General features: G+C 49.6%; 1 protein-coding gene across 1 annotated transcript; it reads left to right on the top strand.

Moving 5' to 3' along the window:
• The first annotated feature begins 863 nt into the window (after window positions 1-863).
• LOC125107339 (malignant T-cell-amplified sequence 1-like) lies at window positions 864-1,685 on the top strand. The gene has a single exon (XM_047742313.1). The coding sequence runs from the start codon at window positions 1,001-1,003 to the stop codon at window positions 1,544-1,546; it is 546 nt and encodes a 181-aa protein (XP_047598269.1). The 5' UTR covers window positions 864-1,000; the 3' UTR covers window positions 1,547-1,685.
• Window positions 1,686-10,804: the final 9,119 nt, after the last annotated feature.

Below are 10,804 nucleotides of genomic sequence, written 5' to 3'. Positions count from 1 at the left end.
CCTATAGCATTTGCATTCTTCTAGGTCGGGAAGCCTTTCCCCGCCTTGTTCAGGCGGAGAGAAACCAGAGGGGAGAAGGCTGCATCCACGGGTGACAGGCAGCAGGCAGATATCTGCGATGACACGTCCCTGAGCCAGACGTGTCGGAAATGTCGGGAAGACATAGGGTATGAGCCAGGTAGACCTGGGGTAACGAAGGGGTCTGGGCTCGTCGCAGCGCCTGTGCGCGGCAGGAGAGCCGCACCTGCTCCAGCCCGGCACCTGCTCCTGGGACCTGCTCCCCGCACCTGCTCCCCGGGACCAGCTTCCCGCATCTGCTCCCGGCACTTGCTCCCCGCACTTTCTCCCCACTCCTGCTCCCCGCACCTGCTCCTGGGATCTGCTCCCCGGCTCCTACTCCCCGGCACCTGCTCCCCGCACCTGCTCCCCGGGACCTGCTCCCCGCACCTGCACCCGGCACCTGCTCCCCGCACTTTCTCCCCACTCCTGCTCCCCGCAACTGCTCCCCGCACCTGCACCCGGCACCTGCTCCCGGCACCTGCTCCCTTGCTCCCCGCACCTGCACCCGGCACCTGCTCCCGGCACCTGCTCCCTTGCTCCCCGCACCTGCTCCCCTGCTCCCCTCGGCTTCCCGCGCAGGTAAGCGCAGGGACGACGATTCGGCTTACCAATAACAACAGTAAAAATAACAGGCCCTTTCCATTCGTCTCTTCCGCAAGAGGAACGCCGCCTCCCGCTCCTCTTCCTCAAGTCCCACCCCTTCTACCCACCCGCCAGCCACGAATCTGCGGTCCCGGAACCGCCGGCGCCGGCGCGCGGCGCTCCGAGGGGCGGAAGTAGATCCCACGCGGAGCCGTAAAGCGCGCTCCCTTCCGGTTAACGACAGCCGCCGCGCCCGTCCCTGCCGGCCCTCTGTGAGCTCCTCCGCCGGAGCCTCGGCGTCTCCACACGTCTTCCCCGCTCGGGCTCTTCGCTGGCGGCGCCCCCTTCGGCTTGGATCATGTTCAAGAAGTTTGACGAGAAAGAGAACGTGTCCAACTGCATCCAGCTGAAAACCTCCGTTATCAAGGGGATTAAGAACCAGTTGATAGAGCAGTTTCCGGGCATCGAGCCGTGGCTCAACCAGATCCTGCCCAAGAAAGACCCGGTGAAGATCGTGCGCTGCCACGAGCACATCGAGATCCTGACGGTCAACGGGGAGCTGCTGTTCTTCAGGCAGCGCGAGGGGCCTTTCTACCCGACGCTGCGGCTGCTGCACAAGTTCCCCTTCATCCTGCCGCACCAGCAGGTGGACAAGGGCGCCATCAAGTTTGTGCTCAGCGGGGCCAACATCATGTGCCCCGGCCTGACGTCCCCGGGCGCGCAGCTGTACCCCGCCGCGGTGGACACGGTGGTGGCCGTCATGGCCGAGGGCAAGCAGCACGCGCTGTGCGTCGGCGTCATGCGGATGTCCGCCGAAGACATCGAGAAGGTCAACAAGGGCATCGGCATCGAGAACATCCACTACTTGAACGACGGGCTGTGGCACATGAAGACGTACAAGTGAGCGCCCGGGGGCGCCCCGGGCCGGAGCCGGGGGCGCGGTGCTGTGTCTGTGTCTGTGTCCGCGTCGCGGCGTGAAGGGCCTTGCTCCGCGCCCGCGCACATGCTCGGGGAAGCGAAACCCAAGTAAAGATTTGCAAGGAGCCGCGCTGTCTGTATCTGTGTCCTTGCGCGCGTGCGAGTGCGGGTGCGCGCTGGCGGGGGGCGCCCCGGGGAGGCCGTGCCCCCGCCCCGGCCACGTCGGCTCCAGCCCAGGCGCAGCGCCTGCGCTGGGAACGTGGACTCTGCCCAGCGAGGAGCGCGCGGCTGGGAGCCCGGAGGTGGGAGGAAGCAGATGCCCGAGCGGGGCCTGCGCGGCTCGGTTACCGGCGCCGCAAGGACGAGCAGGAAATCGGCGCCGAGTGTCCCGCAGGCCTCGTCCCCTCCCCGCTTCCTGGCGGGACTCGGTCCATCCCGCGCTCCGTTTCCCATGGAGACGCAGTCATTTATGGGTGGTCGTGGGGCCCATGGCCCAGTGGGTTCTTCCTATTTAGGAATCCCCGGGAATCCGCAGGTGCTTCCTCCCGTGGTTTTGAGTCATTTATCCGGGCGGCCGTGTGACCTGTTGGGAGGGGCTGCTTGCAGATCGCGGGGGGAGGTGTGCAGGCGCTGGGAGATGCGTGCGGGAGAAAGTCTCCCGGGGCGGACGTCGGCGTGTGGATGTCGCCCTCGCCGCGCACGTCACGCACACAGACACACGTACAACCTCGATGAGCGCGAGGTCTGAGCGCGGGAGGCAGCGGTGCCCTCGCCGACGTGACCGGAGGACGACCAGCCGTGCAGACTCCGAATGCTGGGACCCTTACGAAAGGACGTGCTGAAGTTACGTGAGCTAGAAGTTTCCTCATAGATCACTTCGTCTCGACGTGAGTTTTCTGAAATTTAAAGCCAAAGTTATCTCGGTCTTCATAGAGCGGCGTCAGAGACGCCCAACTGGAAAATTGTGTAAAGGAGGGGAAACAGGTCAGCTGAAGCCTCGTGGGTGGCCTCGCATGATCGGATTCAGTGTAACTCATCAGTGCGAGATAAATTAGGGTAGATTTAGGGGTGAATGGAGAGTGAAAAGGTAAGATGCGGACATTTAGATTTCATGTTGTTGCTTACAGAAGTTTGGTTGTGATTAAAAGACCCCAGGTAGACGCTAGAGGAAGCTTCTAGTGAGGATACTTAGTTGTGGAGTCCAGATTATTTTGCTGTTGTTATTTTTATGGTTGTGGGTTGTTAACGGGATGTGTAAGCGAGTCTGCTTGCCGACGAGGAAGATGCACTGAGAGTGGGAATACTCCACGGGGTAGAATCAGTGGACTAGGAAAGCGGGAAGGAATGGCTCCAGAAGGAGAGAAGGGACTGACCCGCCCTCATTTGGGTTATGTCCTCACCACAGAGTTGTCCTGTAACAACTCAAACTCTCCTCATTAGGACACTGTTTTTTCCTCGAAGGATTAGGGCTTTTGCCCCGTTTAATTGTCTGCCCCAGGCAGCACCACCCTTGTCGTTGGTGGACACCCGTGGAGGCCCTGGGAGCATCTCATGATAATGGGGAGCACCAGTGACTCTGAGGACACGGACGGAGACACTCAAGGTAAGAACCCTACAGTTCTTTGACCGTGTCCCCACCAGCTCTCTCCACCAAAAGCTGAAAGAGGACCTTCTGCATCTGTTTTAAGCCTTCCTTCAGGACTCCTCGTTCATGGATACGCGTGCTACCTTCCATTATTGGACGCGGATCCTTGTATGGCTGATACCAGTCCTACCGATCAACTCAGGGTGAGAGCCTGCATCCATGTTGGAAAGGACGGAGGGCAAGAGTTCCGTGACCTTCCTGGAATTTCATACAGAATTTGGTGTGTATATTCAGAGAGACGTGTATTTGTTAAAGCATTCTCTACATTCATCACGTTTAAGGTGATCTGTGAGCCAGAAGGTTGTTATGAACAATTAAAGTAGAAGAGGATTGTCTCTGCTTACTCTTGGCTAACACCAGTGTCTAATTCGATACAAGCACTGGTCATATCTTACCTCAAGAATCCACTCACTCCAGTGCTATTTCTTCCAGAATAGTTCAACAAACATTATTGGGTACTTACTGTGGGGCTAGACACAGGGCTGGAAGTAAGTTGCAGAAATATAAAATACCACCCCGTTTTCCGGGAGCTTAGTTTTGGAAGGAAGGCCAACATGTAGATGCACAATTTCATTTCAAATATTTGTGTATGTATATACACCTGTATTTAGTGACCATGAATTACGTATTATGATATGGTATGAACGAGTGAGGGAAAGTTGTGTCTGCCTTGAAAAATCAAAGAGGATTTCTTAATCAGGCTGTCTGAGTAGAAATGTTAAAAAAAATGAGTAAGGATGTTGTCACAATGAAAATGGTGAAAAAAATTCCAGGAAAAGAAATAGTGTGAGCAGTGCGGGAGAGTCAGAAATTGAAGCAGCTTGGCATTTGTAGGTCATGATTTTCCAGGAAAAGATGAGAAGAGATGACACCGGAGGCTTACAGGAGAGACCCACTTGTAAGAGATTTCCCGTGGGGCCTCCAGTGGGACTACCCAGCAGACGTACAGGTAGTAAGTGTCTGGAGAGCGGGCAGTGCCAGGACTTGGATGCAGGTTTGTGGGCCATTAGTATGCAGATGGTGGTTAAAATGGTGAAAAGTAAATGCTTGTGAGTTTTAAAATGAGGAGGCTGGAGGTGGAGTGTGTGAGTGGAGGAAGATCTATCCACACAGAGAACGAAGAGGACAAGAGTCAGTGGGGCTATGACTCTGTGACCCACTGTCTAATTCCTGGGAAGAGTAAAGCAGTTTCCTTTAGCTCTAGAGGACTAAGTAAATCCCTAGAATTGATGACTTACAGAGTCTGGAAGAGCCCTAAGGAATTTTGAATGGGACTCGTCGGGCCAGAAAGAGGCTTGTCCCTCTCCACATACACAGTCCCTGCTGGTAGCAGGAAGGGGGAGACGTGCATTTCCAGCTGCCATTCTTGGCCAATCCCACTGGACTTGGGTTGCCGTGTGGACAATTAGTGTTCCTGCCTCTGGCCAGCCACCCTGAGAGTCTGTGGAACTTTAAGACTCAGGGAAGGAGTTGTGTTGGGCAGGCCGTGCTCCCTGGCGCCGAGGACCTGGCAAGAAGGCAGGGCTCTGGCCACGCAGAGTCACTTTTGGTGTTGGATTGGCAGGCGTTAACCGTGAGGGACGAGGTGACCCCTTCCTCTGGAGAAGGAGCAGCCTTGCTTCTGCCCGTAAAAGCCACAGATGCAAAAAGTTCAGATGCCCCTCCTGCAGCACGACCCCCCACCCCCGTGTTTCCAGTCATCTCCTGTGGGGCATGAAGGTCATGGGGCGTCCATGCAAACGGTCACGAAGCTCCGGCTGCTGCTTTTCTCGTGCCCTCTGCCCGCACTCAGGAAACAAGCTAGCTGGCTGGTTTGCACCTTGGGTACAGTCGGAGACCCTGCACAGTGCTGACAGCCTGTGGGGGAGGGTGGGACGCTAACCGAGACTTGGCTCCTGGAAGAGGAGAGATGAGAAAAATGAGGCCCCCCACAAGGCCAGGCAAGAGAACTTGAGAAGACCCCTGAGGACCCTGTAACGGAGGCCTTTGTGCTCCTGGCTGCAGGGGAGAAGGGGAAGGCAGGGCATTCCCCTCTCCCATCTGTTCAGGGATGTGTAGAGGCCGAGCAGCAGGAGACGAGATTGAAACCAGCCTTTCCGACGGTACCTCGGTCACTCTCTCCCGGATGAAAGAAGGGTGGGGTGCTGTCATTACCAAGGGCAGGCCCAGGACTCTAAATGAAAGGTGATGCGGTTTTGCGTTGATTGCAGAGTCAAGGGCTCTCCAGCGCTGAATTAAATGACGTCCACAAGGGGACGGAGGGTTTTGGAGGGAAAAGGTTGTTTATCAAGCTGAACGGGCAGCCTCTGGAAACCCAAAGTAAATGAAAAACCCTCCTTCCTGTTCCTTGCTGCTTAAACTCTTCCCTGAGGCCCTCATGCCTCCCTCCCTCTCTCCTGGGCTAGCTGCGTTAGGAACAAAGCCGAATGAGTTAGCGCATGATGCATAGGGGTTAAATCCATGATCTGTGTTATCATTTTGGGGGTGGTTGTGGGGAGCAGCATCTGAATTCAGCCCATAAGGTCTCAGAAAATTCACAAGGAAAGAATGGTAAGAACCAGCTCACTTAAGAACTAGGCAACTGGGGGTGCCTGGGTGGCTCAGTCGGTTGAGCATCTGGCTCTTGATCTCAACTTGGGTCTCCATCTCGGGGTCATGGGTTCAGGAGCCATGTTGGGCTCCATGCTGGGTGTGAAGCCTATTTAAAAAAACAAAACAAAACAAACAAACTGTTTGTCAGAAGAGTACTGTTGTCCCGGAACAGTTTTACTTCTACCCTTCTAGCTTCTCTGGCTGCTCAGTTATGACGACATAAGACAGGTTAACAGGAGAAAACCAAATTTAATTATGTACTGGAGCCCCATAAAGATAGGAAGACTCACAAGGCCGCTGGGCAGTTGAAGCTTATGGAACATCCTGAGCGATGGAAGGGGGTGGGGCCTGGGGAAACAAAGTGGGGGAAGGCTGCTCCCAAGAAGGCCCGGGAGGTGTTTGGAGAACAAAGGTTTCCCTGTTATCCTCCTGAGTTTCTTGGGTAAACCGGTTGTCTCTGGTAATAGCTGTGTTCCTGGGACCAGGCCTCCCTTTCCCATGTAAATGTAGGCGGTTAGGTGAGGAGCTTCTTAATCTGCTGGGTTTTGATCTCCTTGGTCTCAAAATATCCCTCACGCCAACATGGCATGTATGCGGGAGACGTGTCCTGAAACCTCTAGTTCGATAGCTGTTAAAGTAATTAAATTTGTAGTTAAGGTTCTTCAAACAAAGAAAACTCCAGACCCAGAAAGTCTTGCTGGTGAATTCCATCCACTAAATAGTCAAGGAAGAAATCGATGAAAATTTTAGTTTCTTCTTTAATAAAGAAGTTTGGGGGACGCTTCCCAGTTCATTTTATGAAGCCAGTGTTACTCAAAAATCCAAACCAAAGACCAGTATCCTCCATGAACATAAACACAAATATGCTAGAAAATTTTAGCAAAGTGACCCAGAAATATGGAGAACTAGCAAACATGGGGCTTATTCTGGAAATGGAAGGCTGGTTGTCATCCTGCCATGAAGTCGCACCCACGAGTGGTCTTTCCTCAGCGTCCGCTTTATTCAGTCACAAAGCCGGCTGAACTCAGGATGGTGAAGCAGGTTCGGGGTTCCAGTCTCACCGACGTGACTGGACTTGGCTTCTTACCCAGCCCGCGAAGCGGGACCGATGACAAACCACACAGCAAACAAGGTAACAGAAGAGTGCGGGAAGTTACGGAGCCAAAGGCAGGTCAGACTGGTTGTGCCGTTCAGACAAGCACTCGCTCTGGCTGGGTCAGCTCTTGGCGCACAAGCAGCGAAGGATCTCGGTTCTGGTCGGAGACCAGTTGGGCCGAGCCTTCAGCAGCAGCCTGTTGTACTTAAGTGGTCAGACATAGAGGGGTCGGGTCCGGAGAGTCTGACAGTTTGCTGCCCAAACGCTTCCCTTTGAAGGGATTTAATGGGTTTTGGGTCGTTGCAGACTTCCTCTGCTTCTGGTCCTTACCAGTTCTGGGGTGTCAGCTGGCATTCCCCGAGATATCTCCTAGCTGCAGTCAGTACCTGAACTGCTTGAGGTGTTGCTTGACACAGGCTCCTGCCTGTCACAAGCGGCTCCATTTTGCTATCTACACTGCTTCACTATTCCGAACTTAAGGAATGTAATGAACTGTATTAATAGGTTAAAGAAGAAAAACCATATGCTTATTTTACTAGTTGCAGAAAAAAATTGCTAAGATTCAATCCATTCAGCAAAAGAAACTTTCCTCAATCTGGTAAAATAGATCTGCAAAACACCAACAGCTCACATATTTATTGGTGAAAGAGTGAATACTTTCTTCCTAAAATCAGGAGCAGGACAGAGATGTCCCCTATTACCACTTACATCAGTCATTCTACATAGTGCAATAGGGGAAGGAAAAAAATACATACAGCTTGCAAATAAAAAATAAAACTCTACTCACAGTATGATTGTCTAAGTAGAAAATGCAAAAGAATCAATAAAAAGGTTTCTAGAACAGATGTATGAGATTAACAAATCTATTTAAAAACCAGTTGCATGTTAATATGCTAGCAATGAATATTGGAAATTGAAATTTAAAAATAGACCATTGTCGTAGCGTGGAAGACTTGAAATAATTATGTATCAATCTCACGGAGTACGTTTAGGATCTGTATGTCAAAACCATACAAAATACTTAGGAACCCCGATTAAAGGGAACCCTAGCAAGCCCAGAGGTCTGCTCTGTTCACAACTGCAAGAGTCAATCAGGTGGTAATTGGTGTGGGAAACAGGCAAAGGAAAAAACTCAGTTACCTTTCTGGCTAACAACCCATTGACATCCTTGAAACCGGCCGAGTGACCTTCCTCTATGAACTCAGCTGCCTCCATGTTGATGCTTTGCTAAGGGCAAAAGGTAATCTTAGACTGACCACCCATCCTGTGAGTCGACTTTAACATAAAAATTTCTCTGAAAACTTCCTTTATCTCTACCCCCCAAGATATATGTTGGCAATCATCCTCCAAGGGTATGACCCGCAGATATACATCTGAAGGGTCTCATGACTAGGGTTTTACTAGACAGTAGTAAATGACCTTTTCCTAACCCCTCAAGCTGGCCCCTCAATATCCTGAAAACCTTGCTTCCAAATTCCTTAGAGACTTAGGCTGTCCCTAACCACCTCCCAACTTGGAAGTGTATGAAGAGTCACCTGTCATGGTGCAGCTTTTTCTTCCCACTGGTCTTGTCCCTGTGTTTTAATAAAACTACTTTTTTGCACCAAAGATGTGTCAAGAATTCTTTCTGGACTGTTTGCTCTACACCCTAACATTTTATTCCACATCAGTAATGTCCGTTCTTCCTAAATAAATATATACATTTAATATTATTGGGGTCAAAATCACACAAGATTTTTCATAAGAATTGACAAGCTATTCCTAAAATTTCAGTGGCAAATAAGGGGCACAGATTAGCCGAAGCCATTTTGAAAAGAAGAGAAAAAAGGGCTCACAGCACCTGCTCAAGGCTTACCATAAAGTGATGATAGATATGTCAGTAGAGTGTTAGCAAAAGGACAGACCTGTGAACTAATGAACTGAGAATAGAGTCCAGAAACAGACGCACTAAACAGTGTCAAATGGCTTTTTACAAAGCTGCAAAGGTAATCCAATTGAAGAAAAATAGTGTTTGCCACAAATGGTGCTGGGGACGTCCCCATACAGAAACTTCAGACCTCAGGCCATGCCTTGCAATGTAAACAGGTGTTAACTCAAAATGGATCGTAAGACCTAAATGTTAATAAAATGCATTAAATTTCTAGAAGTAAACATAGGAGAGTGCCTTTTTGACCTTGAGTTCAGCGAAGATTTCATAGACATAACACTAAAAACACTACCCTTAAATGAAAAAATAGAATTAATTGAAATCAAGAATTTCTGAGTTTTGAAAGAGAGCTAAGAAAATGAAAAGGCAAGCCATATACTGAAAGAAAATATTAGCAGAACATATACTTAATAAATAATTTGCATTCAGAATAGAGCAAACTCTGCAAATGGCAGAAAAGCAGAAGCATTAAAAACTGGAGAAAAGATTGGAACAGCAAATAGGATGTATACACGTGAAAACCATTCAGCTCCTTTAACCACGAGGGACATTTCAGATTAAACCACTGTGAGACACCACTACGTATCTGTTAGAATGAACAGCCACAACCAAACCCCAACCATGCACGTGTTGGTGAAAATACAGAGTTGCTGGTAGGAATGCAAATGGTACGTCCTTTTGGAAAGGAAATGTGTAAATGGGTTTATTTGTAATCTTCCTGAACCAGAAGCACAGAAAGGAACATCCCCCCCCCCCCATTGTCACACGTGTATCTGCTCTCAATTTGTATTTTACTAGGAATCTTGTAGTGGTGAACTTGACAAATAATGACCAATGACGATTTTGAATATTACAAGTCGAGGTTTTCAAATTCTGAGGATTAACGGTAATGTACATGTTGGCACATTTTTCTTTTACATTGACGCACTTTCTCATTTTAAAAAAAAAAAACAAAGTCTACATTTACTGTGGGGCCCCAGTGCCTTCATTTCATCCTCACGTGATAAACCCCAGGAAAACTTTGAAACATTTACAAAGAGGATGATTGCAGCCCTTGCATATGCTCTTTCAGCAGAGCTAAATTCAGGATATAATTATTTTCCTTAAAAATTCAGTTGGCTCAACATATTTTCAAAAGAGGAAATTCCAAGGCTTTGAAAAGCACATCTGTGTTACAGAGAAAACATTTTCTAAGCAGGAAAAGTCTTTCTGACTATGCAAAATATCAAATTTTCAATCACCTGTTTTGGGGTTATTTCTATCCAAAGACTTTTTCCTTTTAGTTGGAGAGATTTAGAAATGTGGGCAAGCAAGTCATGGTACTGTCAGAAGCTTAGCCAAACAACCGTGAATGCTATATTAAATGATTTTCTTAGGGCAAAATAGAGGCTTTTTTAAAGGGAGCTATGCCCTCGCCATGTGTCGTGGAGTGTATGCCAGAGGAGATCTGTGTCTTTCAAAAGCTCCTTCAAGGGCTGTCGGCTGGTGTCTCTCTATTCCTTTGAGGTTAAATGTCAACTGATACTCTTAAGTTTGTATTTACCTCTGTATCTCCTTAAAAATTGACAAGAGTGCACAGTAGAACAAAAAGGTTACATGGGAATTGTCCCTTTTGCAACAACATCAGTGATCCTGGCCCTTGGTCATGCTGAGTGGTGTTAGTTAGAGAAAGACAAATACTTTAGGGCATTCCTTACACGTGGAATGCAAAAACGGCCAGCTCATTGAAAGGGAAAGTAGACTGGTGGTCACCAGGGTCTGGGGGTGGAGGGAATGGGAAGGTGTGGGTCAAAGGGAGCCAGCTTCCAGTTATATGATGAGGAAATTCTAGGGATCTCATGTGCAGCATGAGGGCTTTAGTGAATAATCCAGCACCACATTCTTGAAATTTTCTAAGAAAGCAGACTTTAAGCAGTTGCATAAAAAAGGGCAATTATGTTGAGGCTATGGGCATGCTAGCTTGATTATGGTGGTTGTTTCAAAT

This window comes from Lutra lutra, chromosome 8 (genome assembly GCF_902655055.1).
Source record: "Lutra lutra chromosome 8, mLutLut1.2, whole genome shotgun sequence".
Classification (NCBI taxonomy): domain Eukaryota; kingdom Metazoa; phylum Chordata; class Mammalia; order Carnivora; family Mustelidae; genus Lutra; species Lutra lutra.
Note: the sequence above shows the minus strand (reverse complement) of the source record. Positions and strands in the feature narration are given on the sequence as shown.

Bases quoted from the DNA above. Each gene is read 5' to 3' on its own strand.
- LOC125107339 (XM_047742313.1), top strand. From the start codon at position 1,001: ATGTTCAAGAAGTTTGACGAGAAAGAGAACGTGTCCAACTGCATCCAG.